The sequence below is a fragment of the Lepisosteus platostomus genome, chromosome 8 (genome assembly GCF_059453375.1).
Source record: "Lepisosteus platostomus isolate fLepPlt1 chromosome 8, fLepPlt1.hap1, whole genome shotgun sequence".
NCBI classification, from domain to species: domain Eukaryota; kingdom Metazoa; phylum Chordata; class Actinopteri; order Semionotiformes; family Lepisosteidae; genus Lepisosteus; species Lepisosteus platostomus.
Window position 1 is genome coordinate 576,401 of NC_142618.1, and position 25,580 is coordinate 601,980.

General features: G+C 38.2%; 1 protein-coding gene and 1 long non-coding RNA gene across 6 annotated transcripts in view; one reads left to right on the forward strand and one right to left on the reverse strand.

Moving 5' to 3' along the window:
• Nucleotides 1-9,878, forward strand: part of LOC148655473 (uncharacterized) — an 86,179-nt gene extending 76,301 nt beyond the window's left edge. Inside the window, exon 5 of the long non-coding RNA XR_015940676.1 lies at nucleotides 9,383-9,878. This is a non-coding gene — a long non-coding RNA (uncharacterized LOC148655473). The remainder of the gene's footprint in view (nucleotides 1-9,382) is intronic.
• Nucleotides 1-25,580, reverse strand: part of znf521 (zinc finger protein 521) — a 188,633-nt gene that overhangs the window by 21,196 nt on the left and 141,857 nt on the right. For 4 of the 5 annotated variants that reach the window (XM_088641987.1, XM_088641986.1, XM_088641988.1 and 1 more), the window contains 2 exons: nucleotides 15,134-15,265; nucleotides 4,524-4,639 (listed from right to left, as the gene is read on the reverse strand). In XM_088641987.1, coding sequence (XP_088498113.1) covers nucleotides 4,524-4,639; nucleotides 15,134-15,265 — 248 coding nt within the window. Of the gene's footprint in view, nucleotides 1-4,523; nucleotides 4,640-15,133; nucleotides 15,266-25,580 lie in introns of those variants that run through there. The other variant, XR_015940675.1, reaches the window with a different exon arrangement.

A 25,580-nucleotide genomic window follows, 5' to 3' on the forward strand; every position in this document is an offset into this window, starting at 1 on the left:
TTATTATTTAACTTCATATCGGCAATGTAGGCCGTTGTTGGAAATAGGAAATAAAAGAAATTCTAGGAAACAAATGCCTCTTTATCAAGTTAAAATTGTTTTAGTGGGGGCACAACAGCATTGTAACACCGGGAATTTGAATCTCTGTCTCTGCTGTACTTTTGCCACCTCCCGCCTCATTCACAAAATTGAATAACATGCTGAGATCACAATGGATATAGATGGTGATTTCTTTTCCAAGAAAAACAGTTCTTTTCACTGCAGATAACCTGGTTTTAGTGCAGTTTTAATACAATTATTAAGCACAACTGAAATATAAAAAATACTGCCATGATTTAATTCTATTTTAATCCTTACTACATAAAGAGTGAATAATATTTTTTTTGCACCCCAAATGTAAGAGTGGGGAGCTGAACCAGTGTGAGAACTGCAAGGAGGTTAATTCTACCCTTAAAGGAAAAAGAAACAAAAATTAAGTAGAAGAAAGTGTAGATCTTTTCCTCCTTTTACATTTCAACATGGTGTTGAGCTCTGCTTGGTTCTATTCCACATGTAGGCAATAGAAAGATTTGAGTTCAAGGTGGCATTCTTGAAAGAAAAAAGTAAGATTGCAATATTTTCTATTCTTAATTTTGAAATAAAAGTAACCTGAAACGGCACATTCAAATAGCTGCAAATCCAAAAATAAACCTTTAGAAATTGAGGCTCCAGTTAATCACTGAGTAATGAGGCAACAGCCATTGCTTTCAGCTTTCATACAAACACTGCTACTAACCCCATTATCTGATAATCTGCCAGAGCAAAATTCCATTAAGGAAAGGGCTCAGTATAACCAGTAGTGATTACTCTAAAAATGTTTTAAGCTATTAGGCTACCATATACATCTATGATATACAGTATAAAACCTTTAAAGGACCAATGCCTTTTTTGTGATAAGGGTGCTGAGGCTCTTTTAAGTATCCACACTTAACTTCAACAGCTGTTCCTAAACTCAATGAATTCCCCTGACACCACCCTCTGCCCCCTACACACATTGCATCAGAGATTCAACACAATGTTTTATAAAGTTAGTTTATACAGCCTGGTCATCAACAGGCCAGAAAATGAATCCAATTTTTCATTCTGTCTGTATAAATATTTCAGTGCTGATGGTGCTGATTTGTCTACAGTCTTTACTTAATCAAAAGGACTTGCAAGTGAAAAGTGAAAAAAGAGAAGATGATAAAATTAGGGATTTGAAGAAGCTGGATTTTTTTTCAAGGTAGGGAGAAAAAAGGGAGAATGTGTCCGAAATACATTGGATAAATTCAGCTGCGACTTTGCTCGGGTGCTGAAACATTTACTCCACTCTTCTCCTGACAGCTTCTCATAAAATATCTGCACTCCATCTATCTTTTAGTGTGCACGAGCTCCTCTGGAGACCTGAAAATAGTAGTTTAAAGCTCACTTCAGTGCCAGTCTGCAGGAGATTGCTTTCCTCTGGACACCTGCTGATGGAGGCCTAGGGGAAAAGGCCCAGGAGTTATTCAATCAGCCCCAGACTCCAGGGCAGCCAGGGGGTCCTTTGAGGGATGATTAGAAAGAAGCCCTCCTATTGTCCATCTCGCAACACAGGAGGAATTAGCAGGCCCCTTGCCGGTTAGAGTTCACGGAAAGGAATTTCACCTGTCACAGAGTTTGTCAGGATTTCAGAATTCAGAATCTCAGCGCCAAATTAATAAAATATCATTCCTGCCTCTCAGCCTGGCCTGGCAACTTCCCCAGCTTGAAGCTGATCTTTCACCTCTAAGATTACAAAAAAGCTACTAACAAAAAAAACATAACAAAAACAAAACAAGACGCTTGGCTGCAGCGCACTCAGCTTCCCTGACTCCCTTCGTTACAGCCTGCCTGCCGGTATTTTGAAAACCGCAGATGCATTTCACGAACCTGAGAAAACCAAAAGATCTGAAACCCGGCAGTGACCTGACCTGCTTGTGCAGTTCTTCTAGCTGTGTAAGTTACAGATGCCAAAATTAACGTCTTTCAGTCATTAACCTATTTGAACCAAAATTTAATTTGAAAGGACATCCGCAAGTCAATAATCAAAGGAGAAACTGTAGTTCAGCACAAATGTCTGTGAACATGTTGCATGTTTTGTTTATACATGTTAATGGAAGTGCCGCAAGGCTTCAAAATTTAACATGCTTATAAAACAAGAAAGCTTGGTATTAGCTCGGAAACAGCAGAAATCCCAACATTACTGACAGCTGTTGCAAGAGAATGCAAGAAAACGTGACAGTCAGTCTTCAGTTAAGTACTGTATGTCCACAGGAAGCAAACCAAGACTAATCCACAGATAGCACACAATCATTGTTTTTCCCCAATGGCCTTGAGCTTGTACTCCATCCACAAACCATAGTGGAAAAGTCATATATCCTTCATGCCTACTCAAATCTTTGCTTCTTCAAGTCAAGTATGTACTAACAATAACAGCACCAGGGTATTGAGATACACACCTATATATATGAGGGACGACATATAAGACACTCAGTATAAAACACTGTATAGTCACATAAAAACAAAAATGTAATTTACTGAATTTTAATTAATATCACACCTGGTTAGCATCAACATGAATCATGGTTTGTAAATCATACATAGCGTATAATTCAACATGTCTCTCCTCTCTTAATGTATGCAAAGCTTTTTATCTTGGTTGTATTTCTATTAATATATATTATCAAACACAATTTTTTACAATTACTATTGCAGATTATAATTTTGTTGTAGAAATGAGTGTAATATAATTACTGTAACTGCTCACTCCTAGGATATCTAGGAGGCAACTGCAAAGAAGCCATAACACACTGAATACATTTTCATACCGCAGATCTGAAGAAGGAGCTGTGATTCTCCATTTTCCTTTTTTAATGCCAAAAATGTGTTTAAAATCTAGTTAAGGTACAGCTAATTACCATTAGGAAAGTGGAACTTCATGAGTTTAACAACCTGCAAGTTAGAAAAAGAGCTTACATGTATTCTTACATGTTTCAACTGTCTATCCTCTTAATTACTTGGACCATAATTCCTCTTCAAGAGAAGAAACTTACAAGAAACACACAAAATGCTAAGAAGGCAGAGAACAATTGTAAAAAGCTTTAAAAAAATAAGTGGAGGGCTAGGGTTGAGGTTGAGATCCCTTGAAACAGCAAAACACAGATAACTAAAAGACATTATATTCTATGTAAGTATTAAACCTAGCAGGGCAAATATCTGGAGCATTTTTATGTCAATATTTTTCGTGTGATGTTTGTATTCAGGCTGTAATGTCAAATCATTCTCAGTTTTTAAGACCACACTGAATCCACAGTAGACAAGGATCGCAGGGCACAGAAGCACAGGTTTAGTATACTACTGTATACTAGTATACCAATAGTAAGACACTACTTGTCCTAGTGCTTAGAGGAAAATTAGTTTTAACCTAAATTCTAAAATATTTAATTTAATCATTTAATACTAGACTTAAATCATGTATTGCTAAATTCAGATCTGTATAAAAAAAGTTCAGGTGATAAAGCATGCCTGCTTCATTTTCTCCTTTGCCTCTACTTTCTCCTTCACAGTAATAATTACTGTACCTTGCACCCAAATCATAGGCTATTCCTCCTATCAAAGGAAAATAAAAGGAAAGGAACTGGAATTGATTAGCTGTGAAATGCAATGTTTCATAAACACTGCCTTTCACCAAGTGTTTATGCTCCAGTTTAAAAGGCAACATTCTCATATATAGATTCTTCAGCTCAGTAAATACTGTAAATGCTGCAGTGTGAACAGCCCTTTACTTAAAAGTCACAAAAGTAATTCTTAAGTATGTGTTTTTGTAAAAAGCTCAGTGATCACTTCAGCCTGAATATTTTGGAATAGGAAACATGCTAATTGTTTGGATTTTATTTAAATGCATCCAGGAAATTGGGACTAGAAAAAAAGAAGAAAAACTCTGATACATTTTGAAGAGTGTCCAGAAAATGTGTTTACTTGGGAACGTTTCTCAGTATCATTGATTAAAAAGCTCCTCTTGAATTATAAAGCAATACCAATCCCTGATGCAGCTGTCATTTTCTTTATCAATTGCACTTGCAATTGGACTTACCCAGCAAAAATTTGTTTGGGGATTCAGATATGGAGGCTCTGGTCAGGCTCACCTGTTCTGCGTGCAGCTGCTTTAAAAATGCACCACATTTCCATTGGATCATAACAAGCAAAGGCAGCCTGAGTCTCTTTGGGGGAAATCAACAGTTGTGTTGAAAGCAGATCCAAACTCACACCTGACTTCCCTAACAGATGGTGTGGCCCTACAGATGTTGCTTCCGTGTTTCATGAGTACTGTAGTTTAGAAAGTGCTCCACTAGACTGAGATTTAGTCCTATACTGTGTGCATTTAGCATACTCCTGTAACAGGTGGAGTCATTATTGTCAACAGCAATCTTATATACACAGCTGCTACTTGCCGCACAGGAGACACAAAGCAGCACAACACCTACCTGTAGCTCTGTCTGGAAGAAGAACTTCTGAGGACAATGGGAGCAATCGTAGATTTTGTCCTCTTGCCCGTGAGCTGAGAAGATATGTTGCTGTAACTTGCTCGCTTGCACAAAAACTGCAATGGCATGAAAAAAAAGAGAAAATTTTATTGGATTATCCTTGTGAATCAAAAAAGGTCACAGATAAGGAAACCGATTTTCCTGCTGCTATTAATCAATATTATTCAGCCATTAAGATTCAGTTGCCACTGATAGTTTCTAATATTTTTAACCTTTCTGTTACTCTCTCTCTCTCGAGCTTATTTCAGATCTGTACCGATTGGCGAAAGTGTTAGAATGGTCTCTGTTTTGCTGCAAATGCAATGCTGCTTTTTTACAGCAGAATAAAGCGTATTCAATTGCAGTTGTATGAAGGAATAAGTCTGGAAACAATCTTTACAAATAATATACAGAAGTATTATGCTACTGGGTCCTTACTAGACAGGTTTGTACAGTATGTTTCTATGTACTACAAATGTTACATTTGTTTCAGTTGAAATATAAAGAATTTACTTTTTAACATTGCATAAAATTGAAGATTTTCTGGGAAAATGTAAGAACTGCATTTATATCAGTCTAATTTTAGATTTTAAGATAAATAATATTAATTGAACAATACAAACATCACTATATGATTACCATCCAGCTGTATGAGATAAAGTATCAATATAGTATAAATAAAACAATTATTTAGTTTTTTAACCAAAGGTATTGCAAGGTATTTCCTCAATGGAGTCCTTACAAAAAAGGCTCCCCAAAAGCAGCAGGGTGTTTAATAAGAGCATATGTATTGAAGTCCTTCGTTTAAAGTGGATTTCTTTCCGATAGCAGGGAATATATACATGTGCGTGTGAAGATCAGAGGACTGAATCACAATGGGAATTTCATGCCTTTCGAGTGAGAAGTGAATAGAAAGAAAGCTCATTTGTAGAAGCAGCATGGTAGACCTCCCCCTTCGGTTTAAACTCCTGAAAACGCTTCTAAGACAAGTTACACGTGTATGTTACAAAACAAGGCAAAAACGGGAATAAGTCTTCAAACAATAACTCATAAGTCAGCCCTAATTAAACTCACTAGTTCATTTACAGTCATTGCTTTCACTACTTTCACTACTATACATATCGCTGGAGGAAATAATATCAGTGCTTAATTTAACTACATAAAAAATCACACACACACAAATGTCATCACTTCAAGCCCCAATACTGGCATCGTTAATCTACATTACTAATTATAAGATTTTACAGTATAAATATTCATGTAGACTGACAACTCATTTATGTGGACCCATAGTGAAACGACTGTAAAACAAACACTGATAGCTAGCGGGAGAAAAAAAAAATATCACTGGTTTAATTAAGCAATAGCCCATACTGGTAAACTTGAGAAAGTTCGTGTGTATTCTCAAAGGAGCACTTCAAACATGCTGTTTGTTATCTGAGACCCATAAACCCATATGCTTTAAGGACTGCTATTTAAAACATCAAGTCTCAGAGGCCTTGGTACTTTGGTAAAGTTAGTATTTATGGCTTCATTTAAATTTCTTATTACTCAAAACTTTTCCCCATGGCTACATTGGGGCATAGTATATGGGATAAAAGAAACTGAAGGTAGAGTCTCTTTGGGTGCCTTTAGATCAGCACAGCTTATGTACTCAATGCAAGAGCTTCAATAATATAAACATGTTCCAATTTTAATGACTACAAAACAAGGCCCTAAGACGGTGTAACGGTTTACCTGGGAGACATGCTATTAATAATTAAATTGTATATGCCAGAGGCAGAGTTAGGGTTGGCAGAAAAGGCTTCTGATGGTTCGCCTGGTGCACTATGACCTGAAAAAAACTTTATATCTACAATATTAATCTGTAGGGCACATGCAAACTGATTACGTCTCGGAGGCATAGAATATGTGACAAATAACTAATGAATTAAACCAACAAGCTAAACCTGGAACTTAGCATAAAAGCTGTAGAATTAAGAAAGAAACATTGTGTAGATGAATAGACCACACTTTATTTTATAATGTTTGAAAACCAATTAATAACTTCATAACCTAAAAAAAATAAATTGCCTATAAAAAATGAATGCCAAACAGCCAGCTTGCTTAGCTGTTTCTACAAATATTATGTTATTTAGCAAAAGTGATTAAGCATAGTTCACCGAGATCAAAATCAAGACTTCCACACAGAGACAATGATCGTGTTCATCACGATTATCTTAGTTAAAAAATAAACACATTTACCTAATCTGAAGAGGGAAGAGGGAATTTGGATATGTATTCTAATTACATAGCTAGAGAGTAATCTTAGACTGATAAAGAGTACCAGTATTTAGGCTCTCTTAGCCTCTTGGACTAAATTAAGCACCTTTAGTGCAATAAACTTCACAATGTTTTATGATGGCAACATGTTCCTTACATTATTAATATTTATATATTCTATGTAGAATAATAGTTCCATTTCTATCACTTCTGGATGGCTGAGAGGACTGAGAGTTATCACAGAGGACATCAAGTACGCCCCTTTTCCTTGGCTTACTGTGAAACTAAAGAAAGTATTTCATCATTCACTTCCTTGTGACAGTTTAATCAGAACCAAGAGCAACCAGACTAGATATAATAGAAAACTTGTAAAGAACATAAGAACGTTTGCAGATTAGCTTCTATTTGTATCAACCGCAATTTAAATTAAGAATGTGACAATTCCAAAACACAAAACAGCTAACAATGCTTGACAGAGAAAGCTAAAAAGGAGGGAGGTCTCTGTAAACCTTTACTACTGTAGATATGCCCAGACACTTGGCCACACGTATGGCCCCTTCTGTTGCTTTTGTTGCGCTTGCAACAACAAATTATCATTTAGGTTTAAAGGGCTTTAAATCCTTCTCTATCAGGCACACAATATTATCTAATAATGAATTAAAGAACATCATTTAAGGTCATTTAAAAAACACACACAAAAGTCTAAAAAACAGTCATTAATTAAGTAATAGTGATAAAATAAAGATACAAGTGGGCTATGAACTGCTACAGTTTCAGTTATCAAAGATACAATATTATATATTGACCTTTTTAGTGATAACTGTGATGCAATTAATTTCCCCAAGTTCCTCCAAAGAGCTTCAGTGACGTTTATACAGTTTATGAAACTTGACCTTAAGTCTGTGAACAGCTGGACATCAGCTAAAAAATAGCTCAATACTGAAAGAGTACACCTTTTTCATTAGGTGAAACTGCTTAGTCATTTTAGGACTTTATTTTTTTCAGTTTTCTTTGCATGCAGATTGAAGAACCAACTGCCACATTGCAAAAATGACACATCTCCTTAACAATAAAAAAAGCAATTAGAGAGCATCTTTACTGGCATAAAACGCAAATTGGACCTTTTGATAGATAAAGTCAAGCAGCAGACTTATCTAAAATCAGTATGCCATAGTTCACCATTGATCCCAAGTCAATGTTCTAAGCTTTTTGCATCAGTGCTTTAACATAAATTCAGTTCTGCATTCCTGCCAAACACAATAACTTTCTAAGGGGATTATCTTAAATTAAACTAGCTCCCAGTGTCCCATGTAACTGTGACATCCTTTTTTTCCCCAGTGTGTGTGAGATTCATTTAGTTTGCAAGAGCACTATTTATGATCATTGCTGCAATTACTGAAGAATTAGTTTAAAAGTTTAAAGCAGTAATGAAGAGTTCCTGTCTTGAGCAAATGCTATGTATAGTGATGAAACAAATTATAAGATTATAAATGTTTTTGAAGAAAAGCTCAGCTTCTTTAATACAAAGAAAGAAGGCTCCACCATTGAAACATTGCATTACTCCTTTTTTTTTTTTACTTTTCAGCATAAAACTAACTTAATATGTTCCTTTCCAACGCACATGCTGACACAACTCACTACTCTGGAAACTTCTTTACTTTTATCAATAAAATGCATTTATCACAGGAAGCCCAACACACTTAAATTCTACGTTTGTAATCCTATGATGAAGTGCGGTCCCAGTCTCATGCTCTAAAAACCCCTTAACGCAAACCCACCACTTGGCTGGAGGAAGGAAGGTGTCATAAATAACGGGCATCGTTAGCGATGTTAATTGTATAATCTAGAATGTCTTTGCCTGTAAAATAACACCAGTCATCTGCTGTATCAGTTCAGCCTGCTGTATCAGATCAAAATTGTTAGTTATTTTGTAAGCTTTACACTACTTAACTACATTTTAAATATCAAATAATTTCTATTCTGATATTTTCTGTTTATTATTTTCTTAAATCAAACGAAGTCATCCAGCTGACAGATGATTACTTCTCTGCATTAACACTATTAAAAGGGGCTCTGCACAGCCTAATTTCACTGAATTTGTTTTAAATCCCAAAGATGATCTGCGGTTCACTGATATGAAGCTTTTTTGGGTGAACCATCAGTGGGGCATTAATCTCTTTACATCACGAACTCAGAAGATGAACACCACACACAGATAAATAATGTAAGACTTTTTTCAGTTCACATTAAAAGAAACAAATAGCGTCCATTGTATGTTCTTTCCATGGGAGCCAAAGGCAGAATGAAAAGGTGTAATGTTTGCCTATGGAAATGGAACAGTCCACTGATAAATACCGTATGAAGAGCTGGAAGCACAGACATTTCCCCAGGCCTGTGCACCAGCTTCGTCATTTCTGTCAGTTTATGTTTTATGGAAGCATTATGTACAGAGCAGTCAGCAGCATGAGAAATATTATGCATTAGTACATAAAAGAACATCAGTTTCCACAGTATGTTTAATAAAACACGCTATTTTCCACCATTCTTTCAATTTACAGAGGAGATGCAAGAGGGAAGGAGGTTGAGAAAAGATGGAGAGTTGCCTGAACTGCATGGCCCAGAATGCTCTCACCTGACTTACTGAAAGAAGACAATTGGACAGATAATCATTAAAACACCCGGAAACTGAGGCTTCCAGGTTGATCAACATTAGTCCTTTGAAAAAGAAGACACGTTTTCTGCTGTGTGATATGGCCAGAGTGATTTGGCCAACTCTGCACTGCAAATAAAAGAGTAGTATTTTTGTAACTTGTAGCTGCATTTGCAATTTTGTACCTTGTAGCTCTGTTTAACCAGACTCTCCTACTGTATTTCAAAGGTCACCTCTCATGGCACTCCAGCCCCTGTGTGTGTCACAGAGAAAGTCATCCACAATGACCAATGGTCATACACAATAAACTGATCCATAAAGAAAATGCAATACATTTAGACCAATAATTGTTTGGGTACATGATGTTATTAATATTTTAAATAAAATAAAGACAGGTTTGTTAATTAAGCGGTGTGTTTTTGTCTTCACAACACCTTGTGAAAATGTGTGGAGGCAACTTCTGGTATACACAACACCCTTGATTCAGATTGAAGGAAACCTCACTGCTGAGGAACACATTGAAAAACTATTCGAACCAGCAGTTTTTCCATTCCTGCAAGGCAATCTGGACGTCTAAGGTTTTAGCATTACAAAACAAGACCACACGATGCTAAGTTTACAATAACACAACAAAAAACAATGTTAGAAGTCTTTCTCTTTTCTGTCCTGAATCCAGCTGAACATCTGTAAGACAGCTATGACTAGTGTGCCTTTGCCAGTTGGCTCCAGTTGCACAGAAAGAGTAGACACCCCACAGCAGTCTACCCAGAGGCTGATCAGGTCTGTGCGTCAATACTGCCAGAACAGTGGGGCTGATCATACCTAATACTAACATTGTTTTCAATTTCTGTAGTTGGAATACTACAATTCATACTTAATACCTATGATTTGTAATATATATATATATGATGACATTTTTTGTTGTTTATTGATAAACTTAAACTTACTGTGATAACAGTACAATTGTATTTAAATGTTTTTCAAGAAACTCAAAGTGCTGAACAATTAGCACACACAATACACAACAGAAGCAAAAAATGTGAAACAAAAAGAGTAAAACTAAATAACACAGAGCTTTTGTGAAAAAATTGGTCTTTCAGCAAGTTATGAATATGTTGACGGTCACAGAGTCTCAAATACATTTGGGCAATGAGTTCCACAGACACAGTGCTGCACAACTGAAGTTTCATTAATATTTAATTTATATAGAAGGTGCTATTAAATCTATTATGAGAGTTTTTATAGTTAATGCACTGGCTTTCTGTACAATTTAACCCACAGGACAAAAGTCTAGCCTGCTTCTTTTCTTCCTGGAAGAGCTTCACGGAATCAGACTTTCAGAAGGCCATTTCCGCAGGCCACCCACAGAATGACAATGTTGCAAAAACGACCGCAAAAAAAGTAAGGAATAAACTGTTTACCAGACTCGTGACTATTTATAGGTTTTCAAAGTTTTTAAAAAAGTGCTCGGAAAGTAGTAGCTGTGTGACAAGCAGTTCAATGCTGTGACATGACTAAAAACATGCTTGGCTTTCATCGCTGACATAACTTTCTTCAGATTGTTTGTTTTTGCCTTCATATCCCCAATCCCAATTTTCAGACGATCCTTGTAGCAACTCCTGCTGGAAAAGGCAGGCTGTTATAGCTTCAGGCTCCCTTACATCTGACGCCTGTCAAGTCTTCTCTGGGTATGGCAGTCACTCTGTCATTTTCCAAGGGGCTTTTGCTCATCTCATCACCTAGCAGAGTGCCTGGCATGGCTAGGGCCATGAATTTGGAGCACTGTGATTCTGTGAATTAATTTAAAAACCTAGCCAGCATTATCCTGATGCAACACAGGGACATAGATGGGTCTAGATACAGAATTCACCAGCTCTCAAGCAGTCAGCAAGTAACTCCTTAATGCTGAAGACTGGCAGACAGTTTCATACACCTCTTGTGATCCTGGGACCAGCTGTATAAAACATTGAAAAGCTTGCAAAATAACATTGCATTTCTTGTATTTTTTAATACTTATGAGATCCCAACATGCAAATTATTTTTATAGCTAAATAACATGCTTTATATGCTATTTAAAACTTCATAAAAATATGATGGTTTTTGCTAAGTGCTTGTACAAATAAAAAATAAGACATACCTTAATGAATTTAGGGATTGGATTTATTTTTAGGATTTATTTTAATTGCTAAACAACCAATTTATGGTTTAAAAGCCTGACAATTGATTTAATACAAATGAGGCAATTTTACAATATTAAAATATTTCTTCAAAGCCAATACATTCACTTTCAAAATTGATAGCATAACATGTCCACTATGAAATTAATGAATGCTACCTGAAAAACGTGGCAATTTCCCTTTAGTTAAATACTCCCAAATCTCAGTGACTAAAAGTCCTATAGGTTTCATTAAACAGATTTACAACCTGCGAAGCTTTTCTTCAGACTCAATTTCACATTATGGATGGCTTGGACTCACGGGCACCGGTTTTCTACCCAGAGCACAGTGCATAGCTGGGCCACACACAAGCATGCCCCACTCCAGAGAGTCGCTCCCAGTACAAGCAAGCCTTTAATTCCTGTGACTGCGAAGAGCAGCCCTGCCTGCCGGTGCAGCTCCGCAGTGGCTGTCCTGGAGGTACACCCCAGAGGCCAGCCTCTCACTTCAGCCTGATCGATGAGAGCACAGGGGACGTGCCCATCAAATCAGCCTCCGGAAAATTAACACCCCGATGAAAAAACACGCTTTGTATATTAAACTGTTCTGGCAGGACGTGGTGGTGGTGTGGGGGGGGGGTGGGGGGGGGTGGGAGAGAAAGAAAAATATCAATAAAACGCTAAACAGGAGCTGCAGTCCAACAGCAGTGGGAGGGAGTTCCAATTTATAGCTTATGGAATGGCGTACTTGTCTGACAATGCCAAGAAAATAAATCAGATGAGTATGAAGTCACTCACAAGCTGCTGAAGACGAGGAGGGAGTGCTGCAGCGAACGCCTGTGTCTCTGACTTCTCCTGACCAAGCCTGCCCACTTAGAACAAGCACCATGCTTAGGACAGTTATGTGGGCTTAACTCTGTGGCGCATACAGTCGCATTGTTCCACCCCTCTTGCACACCAAGTGAAAAACAGAAAACAAACAAAATACCACTGCCGTGTCCTGGGCTCTTCACTGCCTCTACTTTCAGGGGGGGTAGGGGTTAGGGGGCAGAGGTACAGAGCACTATTAACTTTAGTTGAACCTGTAATTTCCTTGGAACGATTGAGGCTTATTGTGCTCATTGCTGTTGTCTATTCATTCAGCAAAAAATAACCATCATCTTTCAACATCAGCTCCTTATGATGCAAATGGAGGTTTCCTGTGAGGGAGCAGGAGGGAGCCAGGCTCCTGCTGTCTGAGGTAAGTCACCTCAACCATCCTGTAATGCTTCCTTTCTCACCTCATTATGCCTGCCTGCTGCCTCCCTTTGTTAAACATTATAGGCCTCTCTGCCCTCGGTATTTGACTTTAAAAATGGATTATTCAATCTACGGGAGCAGGCTAACATGGGGGGCGCTCTCCAGTATGTGTACTTGAGCGTGTTTCAGTGCCACCTGCCTTGGGGTGCCTCCACTGCTTCCTGCTACTTTAAGAGCCGTTCCCTCCTTCCTGTGTCATTTGAGAATTAGAAACTACGGTAGATCTCTAGGAATAACACCACTGGGATACCTGCATCTTAAATTTGTTTTAGATTATTAGTCCAATTGTGTTATAATTTGGCTATAAAAAATCCCAAGAGTGTATGTTTGATAAAACAAACAATTAATTGAAATTGTAAGATAATTTTTAATTTAATTATTTTAATGTAATAATATTTTATACTATATACTACAGTATTTGCTCTACTGTTTGAAATAAATACTTATGTGCTATATTGTTTAATGTCTAAACTCACATGTCTAAAACACGTTTTTAAATGTAAAATGTACCCAGCACTCATTTAAAAACTGCAACTATAAAGTTGCATAGTTGCACTATAAAACTAAAAACTATAAGCTTGTCAAGACTGATGGGATAGAAGGAGCGAAGTACTGGGATGTCTTAGAAGACAACCTGCTTCACTCTTTTAATAACCTGAAACTGGGATGATGAAAATGTAGCTTTCAGCAGGACAGTGATCCAAAGCACAACACCACCGTGATTGTGCTTGAGTGGCATAGTCAAAGACCCATCTTGAATCTTTTTGAGAATCTGATTTGAAAACTGCAGTCCATAAGTGATTGCTAAGCAGCTTGAGAGAGCTTGACCAAATCTGACAAGATGAATTGCCCCAAGTCAGTGTGCAGAGTTGGTAAAGACTTACACAAACTGACTTGCAGAATAGCATCCTTCCTCCAAATACTAATTTGGTCTGAATACTTATTAAATCAATTTATTTTAGTGTTTCTCTTAAGTTTTTTTCTGACATTTACTGTGTTTTCTCACCCTTTTCAGTTTCAACATTTGGGCTTTGAATAAAATATTAAGTTAAAAAAATGTATATGTGTCATTTCAGAATTTAACAAAATTCATCTCCATTGGAGGGGTCTGAAAACTCTACAAGACACTGCAACTGTGTTGAGACTCAACTGCGACATTGTTTTAAAGCAATACTTGACCAATTCACAATCCTTGTAATTTTGTTGCCAGTAGAATTTCCTTCCTTCTTCATCTACTTCACTCACAACTTCTACTATTTCCTAATGCATCCATTTCAAACCTTGCCTCCTCACCATTATCCTTGTCTACCAATATTCCCTTTTTATAAAACTTGTACTTAAATCTAAACATTTGAAGACCAGAAATAATGAATCACACTTTGGAAGAGGTTGAAGATTCGGTGTCAAACATTTTGAGTTCTGACTCTATAGAAAAAAAAAGCTAATATGCGGATTATTTTGTTTTCAGAATAATAAAACAGCTCTGAGGTGACCATTAATCAATACTATCTTGTTCTGTCAAAGTGCAATAAGGAAAAGAGGGAGCAGACATCAGGTCTGCATTATGGGACTGCACTTGTCTTGTAAAAGAATACCCAAGAAGGACTTTGAATCCATATCAGCAAATGCCTACATATGTGCACAACTAAAAAAATAAGGTGGATCCACATGAAAAAATATTGGAAATAAATAACAAAGATTATAATCTTAAGTGTTGGAAAGACTGAAAAGCAGATTTTGCAGAAAACTGAGTTAGTGTACGAATATACACATACTACAGTACAGTATATACAGTGAGTGAGGGATATTCAGTCCTTGTCATGGAAAGCCTCAGTCCGTTATGTTTTACAGGCAACTTATTGTCCTCAATGAACAGATACCCAGAAACAGTGATAATATAGATTCAAATAAAGTCATTAAGAGTCCAGGGTGGAATGAAAACCAAAGGACACAGGAGCCCACAAGGACCTGGAGTGATGACCAGTGCATTAGTCATCGAGGCTGAAGTCTGAAGTCAACTGGCATTTTAATGAAAAAGATACAGGAAAGACACCATCATGTGTAAATTAAAGTTAGTGAAGAAAATTAACAAAATATAAGAAGAAAAAACAGAACTTTGTGCCTACAACAGGTCACATGAGCACAAATCTTGAACATTTCAGTAAGACATTAAGATGAAAAGAAGCAGGTTTGTTCTCTACGTACCTGTGAAACAGACTGGGCACTTGAAGGTTCCACCCATCCCTTCGAAGCTGTGCTCGATCAGGTGGCACTGCAGCTTGGCCGGGGAGTCAAAGGTCTGGCTGCAGAGCTTGCATTCGTGGTTCAGGCCCTCCTCTGCAAGGAGAACACTTGCTTAGACTGTTTGCAGCTTCTGGGAAAAGAAGCAGCTTCTGGTAAACATGCTCAAACTCAAAACAAGGTGCCGCAATTTGAATCTTCATGCTATGGTTTGTTGGTCTTTTAGTATTTACGCCTAATGAATGGATTGGACCATGTAGATATGGTAACTTGTTATTGCCCTGCCCTGCTGGAACAAGCCTCATTCTCATGTGGTTTGCAATGATGCTAACTGAACAAAATTCCTACTATAGCATAAAAGCTGACCGACTGGTTGAAAACTTAAAACGAAAAAATGAAGAATTAATAAACATGAATTAAAGAAGCTGGGAAAGATGGCTTTCTGGTTCCTGAGCAAGAAAGCTATAAAATTACTTTATTTCCAGAGTATGTACCGTACCTTCCCAGGGGGATTGGGAACAAGGTAAATTGTTGTTTCCTAGTACAGAATATACTTTTATTTTGCAGATTGATTATCATGCAGTATACAGTCCTGGAGTCTAGTGCTTGGAGAAGACTATGTGTCAGACATTTACCATTTTCTCCTCTCTGCAGATTTTTGATGTTGGCAGGTATGGCTGTAATTGACAGCCTGTAAGTTAACTGCAGTGCATCAGCTGATTGGCCTTAGTCGTGCTCTTCATCAAAATACAAAGCAGGCAGATGTCATTAGTCTAATTTGTTTGAATAAAAACACACATATCAAAATGTGTATGTTGCATGTGGGACTTCTATTTTTTAAAGTGTGCCTCTGTATGTAACACAAAGTTTTTGATAACTGCAAATGAACAGAAACTAGACCAAATGTACACAAAGTTCTATGTATCACATACTACAGTGAACCGTTTGGGAGTCTAAACGCAAATAACAAGATTTGAAATTACACTGAAGACAATTTAAAGAATGAGGTTTCTTCACTCAGAACATCAGGATTCTAGGATTGTATTTCCATAAGTCACCAACAACATCAGAGAAATCTTAAGCCAAACCCACATAGCACTATCCGTCCTAGACTGGTTATTAGCATTCGAGCGAGTGGACATAACATCTGTAAATTTTGATCCATAAGCCCTCTGCCTCACAGCAAAAGGGGACTGAGAGGAAAGAAAAAAATGTGAAGAAGTGGAAGTTGACAACTCTATTGATTACAATATGTATAATGGTTATACTTGGCTTGTCCATCAGTGCCAAGGCATCAAAGCCTAATCAAGCAGCAGCAGAGTTTTTTTCCTCAGTAACCTTCTTTGTTACTTAGTGTGCTGGTTTACTAACAAGCTCTGTCAAGCTGTCAGGAGAAAAGTATAACAAAAGATAAAGATTCTCTTAAACAGTGTCAACAGTAAGTACTGTAACTTCCACGCAGAAATCCAACAAGGAGAAAGAGAACACAAAACTTTTCCCTAACAAAGGGCTTATTTAATGTAATGATTTATGTTGCAATCTGTTTTGGGGAACTCGGAATCTGGGTCTCAAAAGACAAGAGTGTCTCTGTGTGTTTTTAATATATTTATTATATATTAAGAGAGGGTATGTGAAATACTGACATTTATTCCATAAATAACAGTGGAACTACACATTTCCTCCTAGTATACAGTAGCTGCACAACTTGGAAATATCAGCCTTAGCATGATCCTGCATGACGTACAAAGCCTAACTGGTGTTTTGTCACATTGCACTATCATTGTCAAAATAACACATTTTCACAATCCGTACAGAAAAGAGGGACTCAAAATCCTATAGATTTGCTCTCACCCATGATATGAACACGAATGTGTGTGTGTATTTGATTTCTCAATCAGTCTCAGTGCTCTGGGGATCCTCAAATACTACTTACATCTACTATTCATTCAAAAACAAAAATCATCCGCATTGCATGACAATGCCAATTCCTCAATATTTTAATTTTGGTCCACACCGAACATTGCTTCTTGATGTCTGAGAAACGACTGCCATATGCGAGTTTTCTGTGCTGATGTCTTCTGTGCCACATAGTCCAAATTACCTCCCCTTCTCCCTCATGCTCTCTATCTCCCCCAGTGTTTTGCCCCACTGTGACAGACTCCTGCTATGCCCCTGCTGGCATTTCTGCAAACAATCCTTAATTTATCAAGCTTGGCAGTTGGCAGCCACAGGGTGAGACTAGAGGGTGGATTGTCTCACTTGCAAAGACACCCAGAGATTCACTGGCATAAGCTCTCCCTTCAAACTGATGAAAACAGAAGTACTGGGCCTTCAGCTTGCCTGGGGTTTCTGGCAAAAAAACGAAGGAAAAAAAAATAAAAGGCCGACCCAGAGCATCACTTTTGATCTACTGCCTATGGCAAGCGAAAACTTGGAAATGACGTTTGTAGCTTTAAAAATCCCTTGGTATTAAAACTGCCCTGCAATGTGCTCAACAAGAGCAGAGTTTGGGACCCCAGAGGTTCCAAAGGTCATGAAAGCAACATAAATTAGCTGTCAATAATTTAATGAGTGAGAATGGTTACCTAGGCCTTTTTCTTAATTTTAATTGCTGTCTTCAGCAAAATTATAAAATATTTGTAAGGCTACAGCACTGTATTATAATGATGCTTTGGGCGTGTTTAATTTTTAATACCTGTGCTTCACTAGTCTGTCTAGTCCAGCAAAAAAAAACAAGTTCATTCAAACTAATATGAAAAATTTAAATATAATACAGTTCAGATGCTTTATAGATAAATTATAGCAGAAAGATTATGGGAGAAAATGACTAGTACTTGGAAAAGCTATGTCTATTCTAGCCACAGAAGTCTTCTTTCTGCAAAACACATGGGCTCTTGTTTCGCATGTTAACTTAGTGCTTCTGACAGAAATCACACAGACTGCAGTTAATGCCTCCTTGACAGTACAGTGCAGACTGTATATTACATACTTGTCAAAGATGAAAAAACAAATATGCTGGATATGGAGTAGCCACATTGCTTCACCCTTTTATCTTTTTCCCCAGTTTTTAACAAGACATATTGGAGAAATGACACTGAATACTAATAGCTGTGAAAACACGGGCTGAGCACTTACAAGACAATTTTTTTTAAATGAGCATTGACAAACTTGTGTCTAGGATTCTGTCTGGTGCTTTCATAGTACAGCAATCTACGGGATGGTGTGATCTTTTCACATCAGGCATAAACTGGGTGGCTGTTTGGATAACAAAGGTTTCTAACGCTTGAGAGCTGTTCTATGCTACTGCTATATAAAACCATACTGGCAGGATAATTACAGTCCCACAACACTAGCACTGCTCTGAAAGGAGTCATACTCATCACTTTTAAAAAGGTAAACCTGGTTTAGTCTAAAACACACAGGAGACAATGGCCAGAACTTAAAAAAAAAATCAGATTTCTAGCTTTATTAATCAATTTGATTCAGATACTACACCATCTTTGTGAGAAAAGCAAGGGCCAATAAGTATCAGTAAAGCTGAACCTACACTGCCTCAGTATTTCTTTACGTAGCTGGCAACCTCCAACCGTTCTGTCTTCAAAGTTCACTCTGTTCCACTGTTTTTGCACCAATAACATAACGCTCCTCAGCCTTTCTCCACTGTCTTCTGTTGTCAGAAATGTACTGTAGCCCGGACACTGACGAGACCATGTGACAAAACAACACAGTAGAGGAATCCTACTCTGTTGGGCCCTTGAGCAAGGCCCTTAACCCCAACTGCTCCAGAGGTGCCATATAAATGGCTGATGCTGTGCTCTGATCCCAAGCTTCTCTTCCTGTCTGTGTGTCTCATGGAGAGTTGGGGTAGGTGAAAAGACACATTCCTTATACAGAAATTGTATATGGCCAATAAAGTGATCTTATCTTAAAACATTAACATTGAAAAATGGACTGCTTAAATCAGCTGCCCTTTTTTTGCAAAGGATTTTGATATTTCTGCAGAGCCTTCTTCAATTACATCAGCTGGAAACAAACTACCTCAACTCACTAATTTCTCTAACAAAGAGTGAGGAGGAGCTATAAATTAACATAATATCATTTAAGCCCGGACATCCTGCGTAAAGCTCCACTTAATTCACAACTTGGATAAAAATCATACCAGTCTCAAAACCAGTGAAATTTTATACAACTAGCCACAAACCATTAACCTAACTCTTTCATGGCCCATATGCACAGGATTTAGAGTCCCTTCACGGGACTGACGGAGGAAAAAAGGATCAAACGGTGTGAGACAACTGGCCTGTTCACATGTTAGAAATAAAAACAACAACCAAGAACTGGTACAGTACATAACTTTCTGCTGCAATAGGTGACAAAAGCCAACTGTCGTATTACTGAAATGGAAAATGTGTAGATGTCTCCACTAAAAATTTAGGGACATTAAATGAACCGTTGATGATTTTATTTTAACCAAGCTAGCACTCATTTCTTACACAATTACAGCGTTAATCACCGGTTTTCCAGCTTATTTACCATTGGATAACAGTTTCAGCCAAATGAATAAGTAACTGAAAAAAACCATAGCGCTCCACGTCTATCTTGAATGTGTTACAAATTTCATAGTACCTCCAATGTCGACAAAATATACAAGAGGTGGATCAGCCCATCAGCCATCACCTTTTCCCTGTTCTTTCAAAATCCATGAAGTCCGATATGGATTAGTGTCGCCCAACACAGGGACTCATCCGTGACATCCCTCTGTCTGTTTCCATGGCCTGCTGCTTTTGAAAGGACCGGGATGCCAACCACATTGTTGTGAACCGCGCTGCTCCACAGTCTGGTCCTGAAACCAGCTGTGACCCATCAAACCAGAGAGGCTCCAGGTGGGCTATTAATGGAATGGGCTATTGTATAAATGAGCACACAGCTACATTCGCCATGTAACAGTGCACAGAGTGGAAGAGTGCTAAATAACACATGCCCAAGGAATCCACTCACCAGATTTTAATTGCAATTGACTGGTGATTTGTAGTTTCTTGCAGTCAGCTGTTCATTCCACTATGCTCAATGTCTAAATCACAAGAATCAATCTGTAGTATCCAGGCTATTAAGATTCCTCTTAAATTAAAGCCACATTTACACTACAATATGAAACATCTTTCCGAATATTCTGGTGTCATTTTATGTATCATGACCAACAACATCATTAGGTTGCCACATGTGCATGACTAGGTCAAACAGGAAACTACTATAAATGTACTGTATATCACTTTTATGACAACATTTATAATGGTTATTTGAGTGATAAAATAACTACAGCACCAGAGAGGAAAGAATTGCATCATTTTGATTAAAATAACTACATTATACAGCAAATTAGAATTTCTAATAGGTTTATTCCATGCTGAAAAAAATAAGAAAACACAACGTTTCGGCCGTGGAGCCTCAGAAGAACGTTGTGTTTTCTTTCTTCGTTTTTTCAGCATGGAATAAACCTATTACTTGTTCCTTTCCTACCTGAACTAAATTAGAATTTCTATGTTCACAAACATTTTAAAGCAGTAAAAAAAAGTTCTTTAAATTTGCCTCATTAGATTAGAGACAGGGACGGATATTTTTCTTCCAAATGGGGACTTGCATGGCAGTAACAATCAGTTTTAGAAATTAAGAAGCATTGTTAAGAAATAAAAACAATGCTTTTCCAAGAGAAGGCTTTGGAAAGACCACTTCTTTAAACTTTAATTGTGCATAATAAGCATTTCACAACAAATTTCCTTGTGTTCTTCATTCCAATGTGTCCTATAATCACAGAAAACTATCTCCATTAATTATAGAAACGTCGAGTATGAAGGCCTTTTTTCCATGAAAGACAAAACCACAGTTGTGTTTTTTCCCCGTCTGACCTTTTGCCCAAGACAGAGCAGTAAACACAATTCCTTTGCTATAATTATCATTTTCTCAGAGGGCCACCGCGTAAGTTTTTGCATGCTGAAGATTTACATATCCAGAGCTATATCCATATGTGCTGCCCTTGCCTGATCCCTGAGCATATAAACTTCCCTATTAGCAGCCTTGACTGCTTAATTATGCAGATTTCTTGGTACCTGCCTGTCTGTAAAATTACTGTGTCTAACCTTTTTTTGTGTGTGCTTGCACCATGCTGGTCATCCTAATGAAATCGGCGTAAGGGAAAAGGGGCTGATTTGCAGTAATAGAGGTTGGATCACACTGGCAATCTGTCCTTAGTGGGAGTTAGAAAAGAAGTCAAATGGCTCATCTGGTTCTACCCTATAGCTCCCATGGTGAGTGAGTTCACTTCCTGATGCTTCCCAAGCTCCCTTCAGGCTGTCCAATCAGCACATCCACCAGGGAGCCCAGCCTAGCTTGCAACAGTCTCTGTATCTTGTTACAGACCCACTAGGGACAGCCCGCTCTCTCCATTCCCCCGTCTCCACCACGAGCCCCCTCCCGAAGTCCTTAAGATGAAAAACCTTCTTTTTCTTCTCTAACAAAGCTGCCCCGATACCAGCAAAATAACTCACATCTGCATACCCACAGGGCCTCACGTTCAGCCGGCTCATGGTTTATGTATTTTTGCAGCTTCTTATAAGAAGGCAAACTCTTTCTTAATGTTTCTCTCACACTGAGGAAAGGAGAAGAAAAAAAGACGTTTCCGAATGTTCATCGCGTCCTGCTTAAGTGTTGTGTTTATGTCTCAGATTTGTGGAAGGAAGGACAGTAGAGCAGGAAGTGAAGGTGTTTTGGTAAAAATGAACTTCCCCGTCCGAGTGAAAAGTTGTGGTTTAGGGAAGAGTGCATAACAGTGAACAAGGAGAAAGTTTATCTTATTACTGACTGGGATAGAGAGAGTATATACATGTATCTTCTCAGACACAAGAAGGGAGAGGGCTACGTGTTTGCAGAGAAAGGAAGGTGGGTGGATGGACTGCAGAGGGGTTCTGAAACCTGATATTTGACGAAAATAGAGTTTAAAAGCTGTGCAGGGCTTAATTATAATGTCTACCCTGTCTACACTGACCCTCCCCCCGCTGGCAATACCGCTGAGACTGAGGACCAGTAACAAGGAATTCATGATCAGTTTTAGCACTTGGCATTGGAACAGAACCCTCTGATATACAGATTTACACGTTTCTCAAGGGCATGGTGAATCTTTAACCAGGTTTGCTCTTAAAGGGACCAGACCCCATTTCTCTAGCACATTGTCCCCTTGTGATTCATGGTGAAACAAGTATTCAGGAAACAACATGACCACATCCTTTGACTCTGTGCTGTACAATATTAAAAGTACAAATTCTGGGAAAGAAGGGGAAAATAAGGAAGAACAGAAATATGAAAAAAAAACGTAATGCCTTAATACCACATAAGGCACAAAAATACAAACAACACTGTTGCGAACCAGTTGTGAAGACCAAGGCAGCAACAGCAGTAATAAAATATACATTTAAACTCATATGGCCAATGCTGTTTACAGTTTATCTTCAAAAACATCTGGTGGACCAGATATTTCTCAGGTGGCAAGGTAAATCATTACAAAGGCCAGATGCCACACTGATAAACACGGAATAACTTGATTATGTGAATCTCCAAGTGTACTCAGAGCAAACAGAATTCATTTTTTTGAAGTAATGAACATCAAACAAACCCAAAGTTTTTCTTTCAAAAATGTCCAAGCCCATAAATGAAATCCAAATGTATTACTTGAATATATATATATATTGAGCATCCTCTATTAATGCATATATGAATGAAAAAAACATTTTAAATTTCAGATAATACTTTTTTGGCATCAGCTGATGAATTGATCACTCATGACAGACATGTGATACACTCAAATAATTCTGACCTTTGCATCAGCACTAAATCACCTTATTAGTTACAGAGTCTTGATTGTGGACAAGCAATGAAGTGACCTTTCGAGCATCAAGCCTGGTGAAAATCACAAAAGAACCTAAGTGTCCCTTTTGCCAAAAGAACACCGCCTTTGTGCCACAGCTATGTTGATGACTGAACTGTGCACTGTCACCTGACGTCTGAGATGCTAACACCCTGTGACACCGAACGTGATGTTTCTGCTGCTGGTCCGTTAGTGACTGGCTATGATCTGGATGACCACCAGTCACAGGGCCCTTGTTGAGATGGAAGGAGGTGCCCAAGTGTGGTGGTCTGGGCAGGAGTGTCCTGCTGCTCCTGAACTCCATATGTAATGATCAATGGCAGCCTGACTGCACGGCACTACACTGGACAAGTCCTGCCTGGAGGCTCATCCTGGTGTCACACAATACCTGCAGGACAACACATGTCCATAGGTTCCTTCTGTAACAGCAGCTTCCTTGCAAGATGAGAATGTGTCACATGTACAGCAGAGCCCCAGTGAATATCTGTGAGAAGGGTGGGGATGTGTGTAGCATCTTGGGCTCATTGACCAGTGAACAGGCTCATGCTCACGTGCAACACGGTATAAAGTGAGCCTTACAGCTCATACAGAATTGTGTTGATCTCAATGTTGGCCACCCACACGACTAGCCTGTGTCTTTCACTGGAGATGCCTTGCTGAATGACAAATGTCAATCAGCATAATGACATACTTTTGTCATACAAAATGTCAGCAAACATTCCGCCATTTCTATGTGTATTTTTTACAGGCAGTAATGGGTTGCAGTTACAACTGATGTGATAAGTATCTTTCAATGTTCACTATATTATACTCCTGTGCCGGAGAAAGGGGAGCTAAATCCTTTCAATAGTACATGGCTGGATATACTAATCATTCAATTGTGACTCTCACTTCTGGCCTTTGTTTAAATATCCCTGGCTTTAAGCTTCTGGAGCTGTTTTTATGCTACAGAGGGCCAGTACTTAAAATAAGATAATCTATGACCAGTGAGGAATAGCCAGTTGTCTCAGAACAATTGGAAGGGTTCTTGACAGGGCAGAAAGCAAAACTGCTGATGGAGACATTGTTGAATGAGCACCCCGATATGGTAGCTTGGATACTGTCTGTGATGTAAGACAGCCTTGCAGTACCTGGACTGACAACAGAGAAGGCAAACTCTCTCCAGTAGTCATATAACAAGAACACAACACTAGAGCCCATGTGTGATGAAAGGATGCTTTTTTACATTGCAAGCACATCACATGTCAGCTCAGGCTGTGCCACCACTGGCCGACTATAGCTGGGCATCCCAAGGGTGGCACATAATTGGTGAAGTGCCTCTCTGTGGGAGCTGCACTCTGTCGGCTGGCACTTAAACTTTGTTTCCATGCTGGCTTTGCAATGCAAAAAGAAACAAACCGCCTGATAGCGCATTTCTGAGGTCACTAGTGTGTAGCTTTGGCTCAATTAAGTTGGCTTAGCAATGTAGTGTTGAGCCAGGTTGAATAACAGGTGCAGCCTCCAAACTGGGAAAAAAAAACCTTTGTTGGAACTCCAGCTCCAATATGTTTTTGCATTCTTCATTTTTTCTTACAACCTTTTTTTCCTGAAAACGAATTAATTCTTCATTTTTTTACCTATGGTTAAGAAACACATGCAGATTCCAGTAGATACTGAGACTGAGTGCAGATAAACACCATGAGAGATGGGACAGCAGACTAAAGAGGGGAAAAAATGATTTAGACTAATTTAAAATGATTTGATGGCCCATAAGAACTAAGAAATGTGTTGTTTTTTCAATACTGCTTCTTTCCTATTTCCCTTTAATTGACTGTTACCATGTTGCAGGACTGGGTCAACAATAAGACTGAAGAGCGTTTCAGGAATCCTGCAGCTTGTCCCCTAGCAACTCGTCAGTGAAGTACAAGGTCAATTAACAGAAAACACTGCCAGTGCTGCCCAATGGGCTTATCAGCAGAAGAAGCGCACATACATTAGAACACACCTACTACAAGTCCTAATATTAAGGCATCTGGACCTTTCCAATCCTCAGATTTCATCTCAATTTTAACAAGTTTAAATGCTTCTCCTGTACAACAGTTGACAAATTTACTAGAAAACTCCTTTGCTTCTCAAGTATTGAGTAAACAAGAATATATTATCACAAGGTTTGGTATCTAAAGTGTGGTGGAGATCAGCTTTATTAAATAAATCATATGTACAACAGTATTTTCTAAGAAGGAGCTGAATGATTAGTGGCTTATATTTCAAGAGCATAGTCATCTCACACAGACTTTAGTTCTATCTTTGTGCAGGATGATTTTACCAAAATCATATCTGAACTGAATATTTATTGTGCATGCAAATCTAAATCAATATTGGTGCTCTGATAAATTTGTAATCTACATAAAAAATGAACGATTGTACATATTATAAATAAAAGTGCAAAGCAAAAATATTTTACACATAACATTACCTAAAAAGCGATATCCGAAATCTTAATTTTCCAGCATTAAA